General features: G+C 43.3%; 1 protein-coding gene across 2 annotated transcripts in view; it reads right to left on the reverse strand.

The window, feature by feature from the left end:
- The window catches only part of CALCOCO1 (calcium binding and coiled-coil domain 1), a 39,658-nt gene that overhangs the window by 9,831 nt on the left and 7,780 nt on the right, over nucleotides 1-22,047 (reverse strand). For both annotated transcript variants that reach the window (XM_032209457.1, XM_032209456.1), the window contains 9 exons: nucleotides 10,517-10,671; nucleotides 9,189-9,291; nucleotides 8,499-8,698; nucleotides 7,200-7,358; nucleotides 6,537-6,685; nucleotides 5,696-5,786; nucleotides 5,425-5,580; nucleotides 3,483-3,737; nucleotides 1,534-1,659 (listed from right to left, as the gene is read on the reverse strand). In XM_032209457.1, coding sequence (XP_032065348.1) covers nucleotides 1,534-1,659; nucleotides 3,483-3,737; nucleotides 5,425-5,580; nucleotides 5,696-5,786; nucleotides 6,537-6,685; nucleotides 7,200-7,358; nucleotides 8,499-8,698; nucleotides 9,189-9,291; nucleotides 10,517-10,657 — 1,380 coding nt within the window. In that variant the 5' untranslated portion in view covers nucleotides 10,658-10,671. The remainder of the gene's footprint in view (nucleotides 1-1,533; nucleotides 1,660-3,482; nucleotides 3,738-5,424; nucleotides 5,581-5,695; nucleotides 5,787-6,536; nucleotides 6,686-7,199; nucleotides 7,359-8,498; nucleotides 8,699-9,188; nucleotides 9,292-10,516; nucleotides 10,672-22,047) is intronic.

Raw genomic sequence — 22,047 nt, forward strand, 5'->3', positions numbered from 1 at the left:
TTTTAGAATAACATATATAGAGAGTTATGAAGCCCACTAGGGAACTAAATACAGGTATTCCTCGACTTACAACAGTTCATTTAATGACCATTCAAAGTTACAACGGCACTGAATAAAATGGCTTAGGATTGTTTTTCATACTTATGCAGCATCCCCGTGGTCATGTGATCAAAATTCAGATGTTTGGCAACTGGTTCATATTTTTAATGATGGTCGCAGTGTCCTGGGGTCACGTGATCAGCCTTTGTGACCTTCTGAGAAGCAAAGTCAATGGGGAAGCCAGATTCACTTTACAGCCATGTTGCTAACTGAACAAATGCAGTGATCTACTTAACAACTGTGGGAAGAGAAGTCGTAAAACGGGGCAAAACCCACTTAACAAGTGTTTCACTTAACCACATAAATGTTGGGCTCAATTGTGGTCGTAACCCAAGGACTATCTGTAGTTAATGCTCATGCCCAATGCTGGGATTTTGAGACAGCTCCTTTCCTTTTTAGAAAGCTCTGTCCATTTTCTAGCATCCCTATTTTATTCATGGGGCGGAGCCTCCCCTTCACCACTGACCAACTCCATTTGTGAGCCTTGTGTTTAAGCCTTTCCTAACTTGGTGGTCTCCTGATACAGTGAGACAACAGTTCTTTGACCTCCTGGCCAGGATGGTCAAAACAGATCTAAAGGAGTTGCAGTCTAGAGAGCACCCAAGTTAAGAAGACTTATTCTGTAGATAAAGGTAAAGGTAAAGGTTCCCCTTCCACATATGTGCTAGTCATTCCCGACTCTAGGGGGTGGTGCTCATCTCCATTTCAAAGCCGAAGAGCCAGCGCTGTCTGAAGACGTCTCCGTGGTCAAGTGGCCAGCATGACTAAATGCTGAAAGAACACAGAACGCTGTTACCTTCCCACCAAAGGTGATCCCTATTTTTCTACTTGCATTTTTACGTGCTTTCGAACTGCTAGGTTGGCAGAAGCTGGGACAAGTAATGGGAGCTCACTCTGTTATGCGGCGCTAGGGATTCGAACCACCTTTCTGATTGACAAGCTCAAGGTCTTAGCCACTGAGCCACCACGTCCCCTTCCTAGATACATCTAACCAAATAATTGGATATCCAGGACTGTTGAAGGTCTGGACAAAAAAAATTATGTGTGAGGACTAAGGATGGTCAGTGACAACAGGATAGTGACTGGCAAATTGGAATAAAAAAAAGAAGAGGAATTGAAATGAAAGGATAGGCTCTGTTAGCCTTTAGTCAATAATTTCAAAAGTCACAGAAAGAATCATGCATCTTGCAAGGGAGGAAGAGCACCAAGAGTTCTTTTCAAACCTTTCTCTGCTGGTGATCCTTGCAAGATAAAGAGGTCTTGCAACCCATCTAGACAGCAGGCAAGGGAGTTAAAGGTCCTCCTGGAATCTTGGCAATCTTAATCTGTAAACGGCTCCTACTTGTGAGAGGACTGAAGCCACTATCCAAAGTAGTCTCTGTTTTCCCTCCCTCCTTGAGTGATGGAATCCTTTTCCCAGTGGAGATAGTTTACCAGACTGGCATCCCGTTCCTGTACCAGCTCCATACGCAACCCCTGGCGCTGTGCCCTTTCTTCTTGCAAGTTGTTTTCAAGACGGAGAACCTCAGCACTCAGCTTCAGGATCTTATCTTTCTCGGCCTAGCAAAACATAAATTTGAAAGGAAGGGTCAGTGCAGGATGAGATTACTAACCCCTCCCCCCCCCCCACTCCATCTGCTCTATGGAAAGCTATTAAACTACTTGGCAAGGTCAGATTCTTCATGAAATATGCAGAGTTGGAGAACCCAAGGAAGTCTAGATGTTACTTAATGACAATAATGGCCCTCACTACAGTTTTAATCGCTTTTAATAAATTATGTAAACTTTGTAAATTTTGTTTTAATTGCATATGCTGTCCAAAGTCACGTGAAAGTCAGATGGGCAACTATATAAATAGAAATTCAATAAATAAAGAAACAAATAAACCCACCAACTCCTCAGCAATGACCGTGTTGACAGAGCTAGCAAAAGTTTTAGTTCAGGGACATTTACAACTGTAAAGAGCAGTTAGGTTAGGAAGGATTCATCTGTAGATTTGTCCATAGACTTAGTTATCCCAGCAATTCTGCCCGTTTTAACAGAGTGTGGGAATGAATGAAAGAAGGGAGAGAGGGAGGGAGGGAAGAAGGAGTGAGGGAGAGGGGAAAGAATGAAGTAGTTCATAGTTAATAGTGACAGAATAGTTCTCCACAAGATCCACGCTATTGATAAAAGGGATTCCACAGAGCAAACTAGATTGCTGAACATTTTGGTGTATGATCATACTGGAAAAAATTGGCACATGTACAAAATTCAAACATAAAATGAGATTCCTTTTAATAGTTAAGTAAAACACTTCAAATTTGAAACTTCCAAAGCAAATCATCCCAACTGGAGTTGGGAACAGCTACTCTTCACTGAATGTTTCAAAACTGTTTTGACCTTACCAGAAGTGTTTGAAATTCGAACTAGCCCCACTTTAAGCTCAGAAGGCCAATTCTATAGGATTGCTTTAAGTTCAGAACACTTTCAGCCAAAACACCCACCTTCAAATTCAAATGTCCCAAATTCCTACCCAAATCCTTACACATAAAATCTGAAATGATGGAAGCCTTCACCCTTTAATGCATCCCTCTCAATAAGACTTAGATTTAGCTTATAGAAGATAATGTACTGCAGTATACTAGGAAAAGTTTATCCCTTGCTAGAAACATTCCCCAGGAAGGGAATCTGGGGAAGCATTGAAATGCTTTAAAATTCTGTGGGGTACTTGGTGTTCTTTGAGCTTGCTTGTTTTCTTGCAGTTTTCGTTACCAAACTAGGTGACATCATCAGCATGAGAGAGCACCAAGAACCCACAGTTCAACCCTGAGCTACAAACATTCTCTTTTATCCCTTTAAAATTCAGAATAATTTAGGTCCAAAGCCATATCATTCTTTTTCTTTTGAAACTCCCAAACATTCAATCTCGGCAATTCAACTGCTTTGGGATTTTGTTCTTTCTGCATGCACAACTAATTAAAAAACTTCCCCAGAGATTAATTTCAATCCAAAATAAAAAGATCCATGTTTGCATCAATGGATGTCATGATCCTTTTGCTTCATTCCCTCTCTACTACAAAGAAAATAGGCAATGCTTATGTGGATTGGGGAAGGTAGTGTTATTTATAGTGCTGAAAATATTGGACTAGGTGTGAAGGGGATCTGGTGTCGAAATGCCACTTGATTATAGATAATTCTAGACCATTTGCTCCCTCTCAGTTAAATCTCAGCCCTGGATTGCTGAGAAGGTAAATGATATGAGGCTTCCACATGCATGGTGCAGACTTCCCACAAGACAGAAGGAACATAAATGATGAAGACAAAAAAAACAAAACAAAAAAAAAACCACAGAAGTTTGCTCAACTGATTTGGGGGATCACATGCACAAGTGTCCCACATACCTCTACATTCTGCAACAGCATGGCTTTCTCCTTCCACCATTGGCCTTTGCCTTCCTTCCACTTGAGGGTCATGTCAGCAAGCTTGATGTTCACCTCAGCTGCCTCAAGGCGGCTCTTGTGGAGATCAGAGATGGTGCGGTCTCGGATGGAGGCCACACTGGCTAGCTCTTCCCCTAAAAGAGCCACTTTCTGCTGGCTGGCAGCCAGAACATCCTGTGTGGTGCGTAACTGTTCGCACAAGGACTCCATCTGTGCCTAGAAAGAGAGAGGACTGAGAGGAAGAGGGCCAAGGGAAGGTGGAGAGGCCATGTCCAACCTTTATGGTACTAGGAGAGCCCCAGGAAGAGAATAAATGGACTATAATAGCAGCCATTAGGATTCAACAAACTTTCTAATCCTGAAGTGGGAAATCTGTCCCAGCAAGTACAAGCATGGATTCTGCAGGATGGTGTGTCTTCTAATACTTGATGTTTTCAAGCTCTAACCTAATTCTTGTACAAAAAAAACCTTTCCTGATTTTTGCAAAGAGAGATATTGATCTAGTTTCTTTGCCTGGGATAAAAATAAATCCCTGGGTTCTGGTTCCCACCCATCCACTCCTCTGCCCTGCAAGTCCTGACAGAACAAGTGGTTTTTCCTCGATCACAGCTGGCTGATTTTCATCAGTTCTTTCTTGTTCTCTAACAGGAAACCAGTTCTGTTGGCTGTAACTTTGTTCCAAGACTATTTACAAAACAAAGTCTGTGGGTTTAAAGGACTTCACCCATAATTAAATATCTTATTTCTATTAGAATTTTTAAAAACTAATTCATGAAGTGTCCAGTAGAACTGGTGCCATTTTGTACATGTATCTTCTTCCACAAAACATGTTTGGAGAAAAAGGGTTGGGCCTGAAGCAACATCACCCTAGATTTTTTTGCCTATGACATGTCCTGATCTGTGCTTTGCTTGTTCAACCTTGTTTTTTATCAGTCTAAACCAGTGGTTCCCAATATGGGCCCCACACCCCACAGGGGGGCAATTTGATTTTTAATGGGGGCAATTTGAACCTTGTTTAAACCAAGTTAATGGCCTTTTAGGCATCCTCCCTGTCAGTAGAGTTCACTTTTTAAGTAAAGTAAGAATTATATGTCATGGGGGGCATCAGGTTTTTAGAGATGCTTAGGTGGGGCAAGGCCAAAAAAGCTTGGGAACCACTGGTCTAAACTATCATCCTGAAATCCTGGATCGCTTCTTGTTGTAAACTACTACCTTTCTTTTGATAATGGAAATAGCATAACCACTGGTTTAGGGATATCCACTGGATGGCCATTTAAGGCTCCATACTCAAGGAAATTAGATGGTTACTTGCATTTAGGATAGGCAAAAAGGGGTTCCTAGCATAAGGACAGAAATTACTAGGTGCTGGAGATAGGTTATCAAGACTGGGTGTCTTGAGAAGTTCTGGGAGAACACCAAAATCATCCCATTAGAGACACCATTAGAGAGAGCGTGCTGGACTTGATAACCTTATTTTTAATATTCCTAGAGGCTTCCAGTCTTCGGGTACTGTCAGGGTTCCAATGGATGCCCTAATTAACTCATGAGCCTTGAGCCAAATTTCAAAAGAAATCCAATTATTTATTAGGTGTAACGTCAGCACTGTTCCCATTTGAGGTCAACTCTGCTGCACGTGATTTACAGTTCAACTGTGACTGTTTTCCCCCTCCTCCCAGAGTGTGATTGTGTCATTAATCACATTGTCCAATGAGGCACTTCCGTGGGCTGTAAAAACCATGCCTTTCAGACCGGCTCTGGTAATCTGAGATCCAAAGTTGAGGAAGGTATGCATGGAATGTGCTTCTGAACATGGCTGTTGAACTACTCCATCAATTCTCCCCTCTTCCTGCCCATGGCAACTTGAGAGCAGACCATGATTGGTTTGCGAGTTGACAGTACTTACTGTGCGGCGGTTAGCAGCTGCCAGCTTCTGCTGCAACTTCTGAATATCTTCCTGCAGCAGGAGAGCCTGGGAGATTTTCTCGCCGTGACGAGTCTTGGCTTCTTGCAAGTCGGAGGCCAGGCTACGGCTCTCCTCCTTGGAAGCCTGCAGCTTGACCTGGAGAGTAGAGAAGACTTGTTTCCAATATGCTAGCTGCTTGGCTAACGATGCCAGCTCTGGTTTCCTGCTCCTCTTTGTTTCACTCTTTTCAAACCTGTTGCTCCATGCTCACCTGGTACTGCTCTTTCTCAGCATTCTCTTCTTTGAGCTGATGGTGGATGTGTTCCTGCTCCCTCAGAAGTGATTTCACTGTATCTTTCACCCTGTAGCAGAAATGATCCAAAAAGTATAGGAACATGTGAGGAATATTCACTGTACTCTTTCTACTCAGAGGATCTCTAAAATAGGTCTCTCTGTCTCTACCTCTACCTACCTACCTACCGTACCTATTTAGAAGCCACCCTTTAGTTCCATCTTTGCATCATCCTCAATGTAGCATGAGCATCCACTAGCCCAGCAGCCTAATTCCAAAATGATGCTTTAGCCACAGCCTATTAATTTCAAGGCATCACTAGGTTACTAAATAGATCAGCTTCTCTGTACGAAAACATTCCCCAACATAATCTAATTCACTGAGAGTGGGCTTGTAACAAACAATGTAAAAATCAATGTTGATTCCTAAATTTCCTTCATTCCTATACTTCATCCATCTACATTTAATTCATAATCTGAATGATAATGAATATCCGCTGATAAAACCAAAGATATGGAAACCAGGACACAATATATTAAATCCTGGGACGATTCCTTGAGCTTGAGTTAGAATGGCACAGAGAACTGATTCCATGATGATTCTGATTCCCCCCAATCTGATACTCTCTGGCTGTGTTGCTCCTAGAAACTTTGAATATCTGAGTTAATATGAGTTCTTAGAACATCAACAGGACTAATTGCCTATTGGTAGCTCAGAGACATTGTCCCCCCCACTCCCATCTCTCTCTCTCTCTCTCCCTCCTTCTTTCCCTCCCATCACCTCTCTCCCTTTTGATTGTACTTGAGATGCTTTCTTTGACCTGTCTAATTCCGTCTCCCTCTGAAGCATCTTCTCTCCAATCCCCTGGATATCGCTCTCCAGTTCCTGGATTCGGGCCAAGTGCTCAGTTTCTTGAATGCTTAGAGTATCTCTCTGCTTGGAGATTTCCGTGTAAGAATTTGACAATTCCTGGTTGAGGGTAGAGAGGAAGAAATGTGAGTGATATCTATAACATTTGAATAAAATAAAATAAAAACCAGCAGCTAGTTTTGCTGACAAAATTGAACGCATCATCATATAAATAACCCTACTGGATGAAAGTAAGGCTCATTTTGATCCAGAATAGTTATTTCTCACAATGCTCAACCAGACGTAAAAGTATGAGATGGAGACATACACCTTTCCTACTAATGTTCTCCTGAACCTGATATATGGAAGCATGTTTTGCAGACATTTTACTAAGCACCGCATGCATGCGAACTAATCTGATGCAAGCATTAAGGCAGAGGGGCATCCCTCTGTACAGAAGAGATACCCAGATCTTGCTTCAGGCTTGGAATCAGATGTTGCACAAAGTATCGTGGCCACCTGAGTTTTTGCTTAGTAAGATGAGGGGAACACAACACCTTTCCTGAAGCTTGGGAAGAGGTGGGATCTGGAAGAGCTGGCAAGTCCTACTGCAGAACCTTGCTTTCTGCCTTGCCTTATATTGTGCAGCCAGCTTGGTGTGCTCATCACGTAAGGAGCTAAGTGCTGCTTCTAGATCTGCTGCGCGGCTTCTCAATTCTTGAACCTCTTCCTTCAGGCGGCAGGACTCGCGCAACAGGGCTCCTTGTTCCTGACGGCTCTCTTCCAGCTGAGTCTGTGGGGAAGTAGAGAGAGAGATACTGTACTGAAGTACAAAGTCAGAGGACACATTCATTCAGTGGGCTGAATTTTACCATCTTTGGATTGCTCTCCTAGGATTAAAAGCTGATTAAAAATTAAATCATGGTATCATCTTTCCAGGCTGAAATATTTCGAGGCTATTTGTACGCTGCATTGCTTTTACAAAATAGCTTTGCATGAGGAAAGCTCAACGTGCCAGGGAAAAGCATTTATCTCAATCTTCAGATACTTAATTTTTTATACAGCGAAGCCAAAAAAAGGAATGTCTCAGTAGCATCTTAATGGTTCTGGCATAATTCCAGAAGATTGAAAAACTCTGCTATCTTGGCTTGATGGAAGCAGAAGGTCAGCCATTTAATATTGAATGGATAGTCCAGGACATCTTAAAACTCTTGCTCCATCTCATTCATTTTGGCACTTTAGGAGGACAGACTGGGCACAGAGATGTTGTTGTACTACTTTTTTAGATTGCTAGCCAAGTTAGCTGAGGTGAATGGAAGTTGGAGCCCAAGCACATGAAGAAGACCAACTTCTGACACCAATACTGCGGAAAACATCAGATCATAGGTCAAGGCTTTAATTTGTGCCATGATATATCTCCAAATTTGAATGTTGAAAATGAAGATGCTGACTCAAAGGAAGCAACCAGTATATTTTCCACTAATAATCACCAGGGATAGGACCTTTCTCTCATTGCTGGTATTGCTTAACCTTTAATTATATCAGAAGATACTGTATATTTAATATGGAAATGATAACATTCCCTTTGTATTAGAGATGATATGGAACAGAATTAAAACCAGGAAACATTGAGTTTGTTGCAATTTATTTCTAAGCCAGCCCTTCTCTAGAGGGCGCTAAGAATGTCTACAATAACCTCACAAAATAGGCTGGGTTGAAAAAATGTAAACAGGCCTAAAATCTAGAGCATTTCATAGCTGAGTGAAAACCTGAATGTAGAATTTCCTGAGCTGAGTTGAATGCTATAGTTAGGCAGCAAGCAACTAGTCATGAAAAAATAATTATACTCAAGGAAAGAAATACACCTCAAGTGGCTTTAGGGTCAAGAATGTTGGCTTACAGGAAGAACTAAGGGTTGCTTAGAGCATCCTACCTCAAGTAGAGTGGCCTTGGGAACTACCAGCAGCATGTCAGTTCCTCCTCCTTCATCGCTGGCCTCCTCTAGAGTGACGAGTTCATCCATGGGACGGGGTTCGCTGAATTGGAAAGAACAACTTTGGCCACGCACCTCCCCATGGCGATCCACATAGCGAAAGTGATATTGCTGCGGTCCTGGCTTAGGTAAATAGCTGGCTGTGAAAGGACAAATATATTTACTGTATTACTTTTTTGACTTCTGAATATGGGACTTTCTTTTATTGCTTGGCTTCTAATGAGTCACAGATGAAAGGAAAACCAGAGGTAGGAAATTAGAATCTCAGTTTCGATTAACATTCTCTTTTCTTAATTTCTGATGAAGTTAAATAACTTTTTGCTTTGCTTTTAGTACAAAATGGCATTTTATTTTGCTCCCAGTTTCACTGCATGGAATTGATTTGAGCACTTTGGGCCATTTTATTGTCTCCCATGAACTTCTCCCTAAGCTGTTTTGAGTAGCTGTTTTGAAAGGGCACACCAGATAGATTGCTGAAATCAAGTTCAATAAGGTTGGTTGTTCTGTTTATCTACTTTATCTTGTGTCACCATTCTGCTTGGGCAGGAAGTCATTCCTCAAGTGTTACTCAAAACATTTAGCCATGTATGCTTTGATGAATCTGCTCTGAATCACTCGAAATATGCCTACCTTGGAACTGGACACTGCAATGGAGGGTTCCTTCAGAAGCTCCACCATCTGGCATTATGCCCCACACAAAGGTATAATAGTCACGTACCGAAGAAGCATCCACCTGAGGCAAGGAATGGGAAAGGTAGCATTAGAAGATGTAGTACTTGTGTAACTCTCCCTGAAGGTCCACCATTGCAAACCCAACAATTTTGGATGGAACCAAAATTCCTATCCTAGCTCCCTTTTGTTAATTTTAATCATCCAATGTTTTAATGTTTTATAATGTTGTTTTTATCATGTTGAAAGTTGCCTAGTTGCTTGATAGTGAGATGGGTAGCATATACATTTAATAAATAAATAGAATTCTTTATGAATTACTAACTGATAACTCGGCGTTGTCCGGGTATTTATTTATAGGGGGAAAATGTCCAGACCAATTTCTAATGTTAAATTTTCCCCCTTACTAGAGGGAGCCGTCATTTGGAGTACTGTGAAGCCGTTACCATGGCAACTCCACTGCGCTGTACAGTAGAAGCCATTTTACAGCATTACAGTAGAAGCCATTTGAAGGCACAACAGGTTGTATCATTAACAGAATTCACACCACGAAGGGTGTTAGGGGTGTCTTACCCCCACAGTATTTGTTTCCAGAGAGTAAGTCATCTGTGTATCAAGTGGTTGAAATTGCTTGAGGCGTTCCAAAGTTATGCTGGAACATACACACACATACATAACCATTTATTTATATACATATACATATACATATACATATACATATACATATACATATACACATACACACACACACACACACACACACACACACATATAAAGACAATGGAAATCAGAACATTGAAAATGCAAAGTTCTAGCTGGGGTGTACTATCTTTCAACTTGCAGGATGTTTTGATTATGAGCAGAAGAATGCATATCTTCTTAATTGAAGGAAGATATATTCTCCTGGTAAATATGAAGGACCCAGCTAGATGGCACCACCAATCAACTTTGGTTGGTTTTGGAAAGGTACGTATACATGTTTAGATTTGGTTTAATACTTGGACGACAGACCGTCAGAAAATCTTGTCTGTGGGTTTTTTCCTATTTTGAATGCTGTTGTTGAGAAAAAAAATATATGTCCATTTCCATACAAGAGGAGTTTGATTTGAATGAGGCTTCAGCTTTTTACTGTACAGTTCCTGGGTGCTGTCAGAACTGCAAATAGTAAAAATAATAGCTAACAAAATGTGTGGTGTTCATATACAGTTGATTATAATTTCTCCAAAACTCCTGAAATGTGACCTTACGCATTCAAACATAATCATCCCACTTGTCCCCATTTGCAGTACCTTAAAGATCCCGATCCAATCTCTGGTTGATGGCTTCATGCCAGGTGGCAGATTGTAGTGGCACTCCACCTTGGCGTGGGGTATGTAACTTGAGGCCACATTCAGGAAAACTACGTTGGGGTGGGACTGCACCTCTTCCATCTTAGTCACTTGGGCTGTAAAGTAAATGGAAGCAGTTGATCATGCAAGAAATATGATTTGGTGCTAAATCAGCCAGAGGGGCACTTAATGGGCAAACCATCTTGTTGTGCAGCTGAATTGTTTTACATTCTGCCCTTAGTTGAAGAAGGGATGTCTTTTGCAATGCATATTATTTAACTTACTTTATGATGTCATAGGGTAGCCCTGCTTTGATTAATTAAATAGTTCTGTTCTTTCTTTGAAGATGGGAGACCTACCTTTCTGCCCCAAAGACTTGCTCTACTGGCTTCCCTGCAAATGCGTCTAAGGACATGACCTGAAATATGAGCAAGGCTAGTTTTACACAGCAAAACAGTGTTGACAAAGGCCACCACTCAAGCACTGCCACCTTCAGTAGCAGAATGGAGGAAAGCCTTTCTTCCTGCTGAAAATCCTAGACAGCCACTGCTAACTGGAGCAGAAATATAGGAAAAAGGAATCTGTCTTAGGACAGGAAATTATAATCTCCTCATCAGGGAAGAGAACAGGACATCTGTAGTTATAATCTACACCTGTGATGGCGAACCTATGGCACGTATGCCACGGGTGGCACATGGAACCATTTGCTAGGGCACGCGAGGCGTTGCCGTCAGTTGACTTCGGCCTTCTTTTGAGGCCATTTTTCGCCCTCCAGAGGCTTCCCTGAAGGCTCTGGAGGGCGAAAAACAGCCCTATGGCCAAACCAGAAGTCCATTTCTGAACTTCCGGTTTGCCCGTAGGGCTGGTTTTTCGTGCTCCGGAGGCTTCAGGGAAGCTCCGGAGGGCCTCCAGGGAGGCAGGGAGGCTATTTTCACCCTCCTCAGGCTCCTAGGAAGCCTCTGGAGCCTGGGGAGGGCAAAAAAAGCGTGAAAAAAGCAGGGGGGTAGCACTGGTCTTGCGCACAGAGGGGGGAAGCATGCACATGTGTGGCATGCCTGCACACAACCCCCCTTTCCCTCCTCCCACTTTTGGCACACGAGCCAAAAAAGGTTCACCAGCACTGATCTATACAGTATGTATAGGTTTAAAAAAATGTATCAGGAAAAAGCTGAAATTCATATTATTTCTGATTATTCCTGGAGAATTCTATTCTGCTGGGCATAGGTAAGGGTAGGTTGGGTATGTGTGAGAGTGCATGCTCTAAAAGTAAATATAGAAGAGTCTACTACATCTACCCACTTGTCATTCATCTTAATATTTTCCCTGGCATTATCCTCAACTTTGCAAGCATTTTTTTTGCCCAGTATTGCTTACAGATGGGAGACACAAATTAAATTATGTAATTGCATGAAACTGCTTACTGCACACATGAATGTGTTTAATTCACATACTCTGGTCCCAAAGTATATGTTCTTTTTCTGAAACAACAAAGAAAGTTTGGAGAGGGTTTTTTTTTTACAGGAAAGGAAATAGGAATAAGCATTAGGAGTGGCAGCGTATGTACAATGGAACATGGATGGAAGCCAATAGGAAAAGGACTGAGCCAGGATGGCCTTCTTAATCTTTGCAGATTGTTTTTCCATCACCAGGATACCTCGGTTAATTATTGATTGTTGTAATGATTTATTTATACCACACCGTCAGTTTACATGGTATGTCTTTTCCCGTGTAAGATTGAGATTGTCTTGGCAATGTTTCAGCAAGGTCTCACTCGCTATCTTCAGGCTGGGTTTTGGGCTTAAAGTGTGGCCAGAGCTGCTGTCTTTCTATAAATCTTGGTGTGTGTGTGCGTGTGTGTGTGTGTGTGTGTGTGTAGTGCTGGCTTTGTTTCAGTAAGTGGAATGATTGGTTGTGTGGTTGTATCATGATTGGTAGATTGGTGCTGATTGGTGCTGGCTGTGTGTCCGTTGTTTCGTGTTGTAACAGCCTGGGTGGTGGGTGGGGCTCGTTTGTTGATTAGGGCTGGTTTCCAGATGTCTGATAGGCGGGAGCTATCATCACATTTATTCATGTTGTGGGGGTGTTTAATTGAAAAACAATTACCAACCTAATCCAAAGGGAGACTCCCCCCAAAAACCGAGACACAGAACAGGACAATGGCATCGTCCTCCTCCCTTACATCAAAGGCACCACAGATAAAATCAGCAAAATTATCCACAAACACAATATCAAGACAGCCTTCAACACTGACCAAAAAATAGCCAACATCTTAAGCAATAGCAGTAGACTTAGACTTATATACCGCTTCATAGGCCTTTCAGGCCTCTCTAAGTGGTTTACAGAGAGTCAGCATATTGCCCCCAACAATCTGGGTCCTCATTTTACCCACCTCGGAAGGATGGAAGGCTGAGTCAACCCTGAGCTGGTGAGATTTGAACCGCTGACCTGCTGATCTAGCAGTAGCCTGCAGTGCTGCATTTAACCACTGCGCCACCTTGGTTCTTAAGAAACCCCAAAGACAAAACCCAACTAGAAAACCAAGGAGTCTACGAAATACCATGCAAAATCTACCCTGCAACATACATAGGACAAACGAACAGGAGAATAAATGCACACATCGCAGAACACAAGAACACAGTAAGAAAAAAAGAACACAAGAACGCAGTAAGAAAAAAAGAAAAAAACCTCCTCCCTTTTCCAGCACCTTAAAGCTACAGGGCATGAAATTAATTTTGAAGGAACCAGGTTAATCTCCAAAACTGAACACTTCAACAAGAGAATAATTATGGAAGCCATCAAAATAGAGAAACACCCCCACAACATGAATATACGTGATGATGCCTCCCGTCTGCCAGACATCTGGAAACCAGCCCTAGTCAACAAACGAGCCTCACCCACCACCCAGGCCGTTACAACATAAAACAACGGACACACAGCCAGCACCAACCAGCACCAATCTACCAGTCATGATACAATCACACAACCAATCATTCCACTTACTGAAACAAAGCCAGAACTCCACACACTCCCACCAAGATTTATAGAAAGACGGCAGCTCCGACTACGCTTTAAGCCCCAAACCCAGCCTGAAGATGGCGAGTGAGACCTTGCCGAAACGTTGCCAAGACAATCTCAATGGGAAAAGACCAGAATACAAGACCAGCATACTTACACCTGTGAAAATCTACAAACAAACACACACACACACACAGAGAGAGTAGGTACATAAAAAAGAAAAATCTTTGTCCCCAAGGCACTTACAGTCTAGTTAATGATGGAAAGAAGCAGCAGAAAGGAGGGGGGGGGGAGGTTTTAAAAATTGTCAGCTAATGCAGTTCAGAGCCATAAGAACAATGGCTTAATTTCAGCAAAGGGAGTGCTGCAGAGTTCAGGGAAAAATAGCAGGAGAGCCAATGGTTCAGAGGATGGATGTAGAAGGGACGGAAAGAGAATGAAATGGAAAGAGAACAGCTCTGGAACCTTCTTTTTCTTATTTGCATAAAAAGTCTGAATATAGATCTGTCATCCTTTTCTCTCCCTAACCCCTGAGGGACACTTTCATACTGAGATTGCAATCATTCTTAATGCCACAAGACATTGAGAAGCCAGATAAGCAACTAGTGCTCCCTCCCTTCCTCCAAGAGGAGAGCATAAAAAATGGCGGCAGCAAACACCCCTTCACTCCCCCCTCCAATTTCACCAATTTGGTGCTTTAGAAAAACATCGTAGCAATTCATTAAACAGAAGGGCCACTCTAGCAGCATTCTTGCGCTCGCCCTTTCACTGATCCATGGACGCGAAGATAGTATTTGAATAGAGAACAAGCATCAGGAAGACCCAGTGTGTGTGTGTGTGGGGGGGGGAAACACATCCCGTGTCATCCCCCCCCGCAACCTCCCTGCATTTCAGTGGGATAAAATTGGACTCGCAAGTTTTGAGCTGCACTACATTTGAGTCAGAAATGAATTACTGGGCTGTTAAGTAGGAACATTATTGAGATACAGATCTGATCCTGGAGCAACATGAATTTATTTATTTATATTTTATTTTTTTAATCATTTTCTATAGCTACTCATCTCAGTCAATGACTCTGGGCTGCTTACATGCTATGTATGGAAACAGCCACAGAATCTATAAGGTAAAGGTTTTCCTTGCACAAATGTGCTAGTCGTTCCCGACTCTAGGGGGTGCTGCTCATCTCCATTTCAAAGCCGAAGAGCCAGTGCTGTCCGAAGAGGTCTCTGTGGTCATGTGGCCGGCATGACAAAATGCCGAAAGCGCACGCAATGCTGTTACTCTCCCACCAAAGGTGGTTCCTATTTTTCTACTTGCATTTTTACATACTTTCAAACTGCTAAGTTGGCAGAAGCTGGGACAAATAACAGGAGCTCACTCTGTTATGCAGCACTAGGGATTTGAACTGCCAACCTTTCTGATCAACAAGCTCAGTGTCTTACCCATTGAACCACCGCGTCCCTTACAGAATTTATAGAGGCCTAATCCTATCTATAGATGGCCTGAGGAAAAGCAAGAAACTCTAAACCAATGGCAGGTTTCCCTCCCTACAATTATACCACCACGTGGAAAGAGGATGAGAAACCACATCCAAAGTTTATTAATCCTTCATCTATTAGTAATATTATTCTTTCCCAAGGATCTCTCTTGTGCAGGACTCGTATTCAAAACACTTCCTTGCCTGTCCCTGCAAGGGTATTTTATCGCTGAACAAACAAAGACTAGGATGATCAATGCCTTTCCAATTCTTACTATTTTGCTGCAGTTCACTTGGGCTACAAATGGGACTGGCAAATCAGCCATTAAGTAAAGTGATTGCTAAGTGAAATCATAAATGTTCTTACAGTCTTACTTCAGCTTTCCTTTGCTTATAGACCTTGCGAGGATTGGTCGCAAAGTTACTTTTTCATTGCCGTCATAACTTTGAACAGTTGCTAAATGAGGCAGTCACTGAACAAAGATTGCTGGTACAAGAATGAGACTGGTAGGAAAAAAAAACTTCATGCAATGGAGCTTGTGCTTTCTTATAGCTTGCTTAATTGGTGCCAATAACAAATACAGATTAAATCTGATTTTACATGAATTGACTGCAGGGAGAATAGTATTTGCACAACAATGGACAAGTGAAGAGATCCCAACAGATGAAGATGTGATTAGAAAAATATTAGAATGTGCAGAAATGGATAAGCTAACACTTTAAGGAAAAGAAAGAAACGGAATATTTTTTGACTTGGGACTTATTTTATCAGTGGCTAGCTGATAAAAACAGGAGTTAGAAACAAGGAAATATATGGAAGGATCAGTAATATAAAGAAGATATATTAACTTGGTTAAAAATTATTATTAATATATGGTTAGTCTTTGGTGAGATTCACAGCCTTTGGGGCTGGTTGGTAGCTCAACAGCTCGAGTCCTAACCAAGGACCTAGGAACTGTTAAGGTAACATCGGAGGATATAAGCTGCTTTTTGTGGAATCAGAATGTTCAAGTCTGATAAAATTAAAATGTCCAAATAGCAAGATAGCCCTTTAGGTATTGCTCTAAGGGCTCCAATTACAATCAGGACAACACACGATTTCTTTTTCCATAGTCGCTCAACTTCAATTTGCAAGTCCCAGTACTTTTTGATTTTTTCTTGCTGTTTATCTTCAATTCGTGCATCTCCAGGTATTGCAATGTCGATCAGCCATACTTTTTTCTTTTCAACTATTGTTATGTCAGGTGTGTTGTGGGCCAAGTGCCTGTCAGTCCGAAGTCCCACAAGATCTTGACTTTCTCATTCTCTAAAACCTTCTGAACCTGATGTTCCCAGTGGTTTTTGCTGTACTCTAATCCAAACTTTTGGCACAATTTCCAGTGAATGATCTTAGCAACGCGGTCGTGGCATTGCAGGTTTGTGAAATTTTGCTGCACCCACTGATCAAGTGGTCGACTGTCTCGTCTTTCTCATTACAGAGGCAACATTTGCTGTTGGTGGTAACATGTTGAATTTTTGCCTTCATGCGGTTTGGGGCTAAGGCTTGTTCTTGAGCTGCCAAAATAAAGCCTTCTGTTTCTTTTTTCAGTGCTCCTGATTTAACCAGTTCCAAGTTAGCTTTTGGTCAGCTTTGCTTTCAATACTTTTCAAGTATTGGCTATGCATAGCTTTGTTTTTATTATTATTATTTCAATGAATATTTTTTCACTTTATTTCCTAAAATGATTTGTACTCTGACAACACACTGTTCAATTGAAATTGGAATTTTTATATGTTATAAAATAAAATTTTATTATAAAAAAACAAAAACAAAAAAAATACAGATTAAATGTGGGGCTCTTTATATTCTGCAACTGGTTCCCTCCTCGAAATCGTACATAGCACTGCCCATTTTTCACTCACTAAGACTGAGAATAGAAGGTAATGATGCTGTTATGACAGCTTTCCTCAGCCTGGAAACACAACCAATGTGTGGACTTGTTGCTCAGCATCATGGATAATGAATTTGAGGAACTAAAGAAGTCCTCCAATTTGGGGAGCACTTAGGTTGGGAAAGGCTGTGCTATGGGATTTTATTTCAGAGGAGGAAGGAGTGAAAAATAAGTCAGATTAAAACAGTCTCCATTTAAGTTGGGGCCTTCCGGATATGTAGGATTACAATTCTTATCTGGCACAGCCAGCATGACCAAAGAGCAGGGATGATAAAAAAAGCTGCAATCTGATAATAAGATCCAAAGGGCCACAACAGTTCTTTATCTTTTTTTCTATAACCTCAGTTTATACATGTAAAATATTTTTAATTTTTTTTTCCAAAACGCAATTGCTCTTAAGGGGCTACCACTTTTCAATCTACTCCCCTCCACTTTATTGTGTGTTTGTGTATGCATGTTCGAAGGGACAAGGTGGCTCAGTGGCTAAAATGCTGAGCTTGTCAATCAGAAAGGTCGGCAGTTCGAATACCTACTGCTGCATAATGGAGTGAGCTCACGTTACTTGTCTCAGCTTCTGCCAACCTAGCAGTTTGAAAGGATGTAAAAAATGCAAATAGAAAAATAGGGACCACTTTGGTGGGAAAGTAACAGCATTCCGCGTGCCTTCGGCGTTTAGTCATGCTGGCCACATGACCACGGAGACATCTTTGGAGAGTGCTGGCTCTTCAGCTTTAAAACGGAGATGAACACCGCTCCCTAGAGTCGGGAATGACTAGCACATATATGTGAGGGGAACCTTTGCCTTTATACATGTTAGAAGTTCATGCAAGTCTTAAAGCTGTCAAGTTACAAGACTCTTGCATCCCTAACCCTTGAGAAAAAACCCCCAGAGGTATTCAAACTTGACAGCTTTAAGACCTGTGGACTTCAATTCCCAGAATTCCTCCTTCCCTTGCTCAGATGCTATCGCTGGGGTGCCGCCAGGACAAGTGAGGTCTTGGGAGGGATTTTCCCTCTCCCTCCAGAGAGCCCATGCCGAAAGCTTGGGGAAGGGAGAGCCGGAACTGACTGCATGGGATTGTGGAGCTGCTGCTGTGAAAATGTCTATTTTGCCAGCCACAGAAGGGAAGGAAAGAAGCCAGTCTTTGGAAAGAACCATCCCTCCCCCTCCAGAGAGCCTATGCTGGGAGAGAGAGAGGAAGCGTGCTGGTTTGAATGTGGGTGAACAGGCGGTTTAGTAGCCAGTGAGTGCCTCCTTCACTTGTTTGGGCAGGTGGAGAAAGAAAGGAGGCGTGTGATACTGAGGGCGAAGGAGCTTTCCTTTGCCCTTGGGGGCGGGGGTGCTTTCTCTTGCACCTCCTCTCTCTCGCGCCCATTGCTGCTGGAGCCACTTTTGCTGAATCCGGTGTGGCGGCCATCGCTGAGAGCATCGCTGGCAGCCGTTTCTTGCCATCACCGCCACGTCAGATTCAGCAAAAGCAGTTCCAGCAGCAACGGGACATGCTTGGGAAGGGAGAGCCGGAACTGACTGCCCGGGATTGTGCTTCAGCAACCGCTGTGAAAATGTCTGTTTTGCCAGCTAGGAGGCTGGCAAAGAAGCCTCCATTTCTCCATTACCGCTGAACGGTCCGTGCCCTCCCCCTACGGATTGACGCTGCAGGAGGGAAGGAAAGAAGCCAGTATTGGGAAGAACTTTCCCTCCCCCTCCAGAGAGCCCATGCCGGGAGACAAGAGGAGGCGGGAAGGTTTAAATGCAGGCGAGCGGGTGATTTGGGACCAGTACCTCCTTCGCTCATTCGCAGGCGGAGAAAGAAAGGAGGCATGTGATAAAGCACCCCGGCCACCAAGGGCGAAGGAGAGTTCCTTCGCCCTCGGCTATCACACACTCCTTTCTTTCTCAGCCCTCCCGAACAAGCAAAGAAGGCACTGCCGCCCGCCCGCATTCAAACCAGGCTGCCTCCTCTCTCCCCAAATGGGCTCTCTGAAGGGGGAGGGAAGGTCTCGCCTAAGACCTGCTTCCCTTACCTCATGGCACAGTTCTGGGATGGTGGGATATTCTTTTATTCACCAGTACAGGGGTGTAGCCTCGATCCCTGCCTTCCTAACACCTCCAGTGCAGCCCTGCACAATCTCCCCACCACCCCACCAACTCGGCTGCAGTTGGTATTCTCCTAGCGATCCTTCCTGGCTGCGCCCCTGCACCTCACATGGTAGCAGCACGGGAGCGAGGGGGGGGAAGGCCAGGGGAGGGAGCATTCCAGTACAGGGCCTCCGGAAGATCAGGTACGGGAAGGCATGCTAAATTTCACCAACCGGTACACCTGTACCGATGCGTACCGGCTGAAACCCACCCCTGACCTGCAGCTATCATGAGCCAGGTGGGAAATCAGAGCACAAGGTCTGAATCCTCTCTAACTCTTAAAGCAATTATGGAAAATCATAAGGCTTTCCTTCATAGAGAAATCAAAAGAAAAAGCAGAATCCTGCAGAAATGCGAATGAAATACACTGAACTAATTTAGGAAGAGAATAAATAAAGGCATCAGGCAATAAATTTAAGCTTGGGTTGGACCAGAACATAGGCTGCATGAAATATCTTCCTTCAAGTTTGTTACCTGGGATCAAAAATGAAGTGGGAGGCACCCAAACTTTTCTTCGTTGTAGAACATCCAGAATCTGTGAAAACTTTTCTTAAGAGACCAACATACAGCAAGAAAGGACGTTGCTCTTTATCCCAAGCAGTTCATAACCTTACAAAGTGCTTTAAAAAGACTTCCTCCCCCCTATGCCTTTCAATGTACACTTGCAATGTAATTTCAAGGCTTTTTTTAATGTAGTGTTTAGTGGAAATGAAACTTTTTGTTGGAACTTCATAATGAAGGGCAGATCTGTTTGAAGGCAACCAAGCGGCGGCCCTGGCATTTTAGCACCATAATATTACAAAGACAAGATGAGAAAGATTTGCTATCAACAAGGCAAGGGATCAGCCCCTCACAATGGGATGTGGCCTAGATAATAGCTGCTTGTTTCTGCCATTTACAACAGAAGCAAAGGGTCACAGCAAGTATTAACAAGTTTGGCCATGAAACTGTAATGGCAAGCAGCGTGGTTTCTCAACAATATAACTGCATTTGACAATTCTTCAACTCAGGAGATCTAGGAGCAAGCAGGCCTAATGTGACAATTTCCTTCCCTGTGGTACAGCAGAGCACTTCAGAGTTGATATATTGGTGGGATTTTTTTTTCCAAAAAAAGGAGAAAGCTTAGCTCCATCACGAAAATGATGAAACACCCACGCACACCCACATCTTTGTGTGCAAGACATGTACATTTGAAATATATAATTGGCTTGCTTTATAAATCAGTAGGAATGAAGGAGGTGGCTGGAAAAATAAGATTTCAGACATATTGGATGTACTCTTTTTTTTTTTACATGATTCCCAAATCCACTGACTAGATGTTCAAAATGATAGTAGGGATTGGCCTGAAATACACAAAAGTAAATGTTTCTCAGCACCATGCCAGGTCCAGAACACGGCTGCATTCGAATTAATTTTGCCTACATAAAATCCACTTTGGTGCAACTTTCTTTGTTTCGGCAGCCTGGTTTTATGCCAGCAGAAGTCCATTTCTATTGTTGATGTTGCCCAATCAGGAATTGGAAATTTTTGGTACTTTACTTCAAGTTAAGAGATCTACAAGCAGAGCCAAATCTACCTTCTGCTCACCCTGATTCTAGGCCATCAAGTCAACTCTCTGCCCGAGGCAGGAAAGACAGGGCTAGAGCATATGAGCTCACAGACTGAGCACCTGGGAAGACATCTGGCTAATTGGAGTGCCAGGAAAGCCAAATCAAACTATAGCCTTCAGGACTAATCCACCCATTAGCCCAACCGTGGTCTCCAACAAAACCCAAATTAATTTCACTAGAACAGTGATGGCTAACCTTTTTCTTGTTGCGTGCTGAAAGTATGCGCGCATGGCACACCAACACTCCTGCGTGCCAGCACCCATAATGCAATGTGCGGCCTCTGTGCATGCACAGACCCCCCCACGAATCTTTCTCCATGTGCATGCAAACACCTATAGCGCATGCTTCCCCCCCTTGTTTTGGACCAACCTTTGCCGGAACAAATAGCCTGCTTTTGCAGAGGCGGCAGCAGCTCCTCCTCCTGGCAGCCTCGCACTCCGGGCAGCGTCCGTCCAGCCAGCCATGCCAGCCGGCAGGACTGCGGAGGAGCAAGCTGCCCAGCCTGCTGCTGGCATGCCACCCTTACAGAAATGCTCCACCCTGCCCATGCAGCCTGCCCCTCTCGGGGACCGCAAGCTGGCTTGCCCTACAGGGCCAGTGAAGCCAACAGTGTCCCAAATAATGGTGCAGTGGTTTGCAATCTCAAAAGCTGCTTGAGCCGAGCTCGACCATGTCCTCACCAGACGCACAGTACCACACCATGCACCTTACTGTATATACTCGAGTATAAGCCTAGTTTTTCAGCCCACTTTTTGGGCTGAAAAAAGCCGCCTCGGCTTATACTCGAGTCAGTGAAAAATTTGCCCGAAATGGAGGAGAAAAAGGGGCGGGGCCATGCCGCTGGGTGACACTCGTGAATGGCCCAGTGCCCCTGTGAGTTTCCCCTCCCTCTGTGTCAGTTTGCCGCGCAGCGCGCACCGCACCATCCCCCCTCCTCACGTTCTAATGTAATGCAGGGCTGTCTTACGATTCCCCTTCCTCCCCCTCCTGCCGCTCTGCAACGATGTCCCACCTCCTCCTTGTTATGGCAAGCAGCCACATAGCGATGTCCCACCTCCTCTGGTACAGTGATCCAATGATAGGAATCACTGTGCCGTGTGTCATAGGAGGCGGGACATTGCTCCTGCGGCTGCACGGGACATCATCATCACAGCGGGACATCAGCATCATGAGGTGAGTGAAGTATTTCATTGAATACACCGCTAGTTTACTGTTTTTCTTTGAAATAAATATTCAAAAACATTATTGGTATCTATTTTTATTTTTGAAATTTACCGGTAGCTGCTGCATTTCCCACCCTAGGCTTATACTCGAGTCAA

The sequence above is a fragment of the Thamnophis elegans genome, chromosome 2 (assembly GCF_009769535.1).
Source record: "Thamnophis elegans isolate rThaEle1 chromosome 2, rThaEle1.pri, whole genome shotgun sequence".
In the NCBI taxonomy this organism is placed as follows: domain Eukaryota; kingdom Metazoa; phylum Chordata; class Lepidosauria; order Squamata; family Colubridae; genus Thamnophis; species Thamnophis elegans.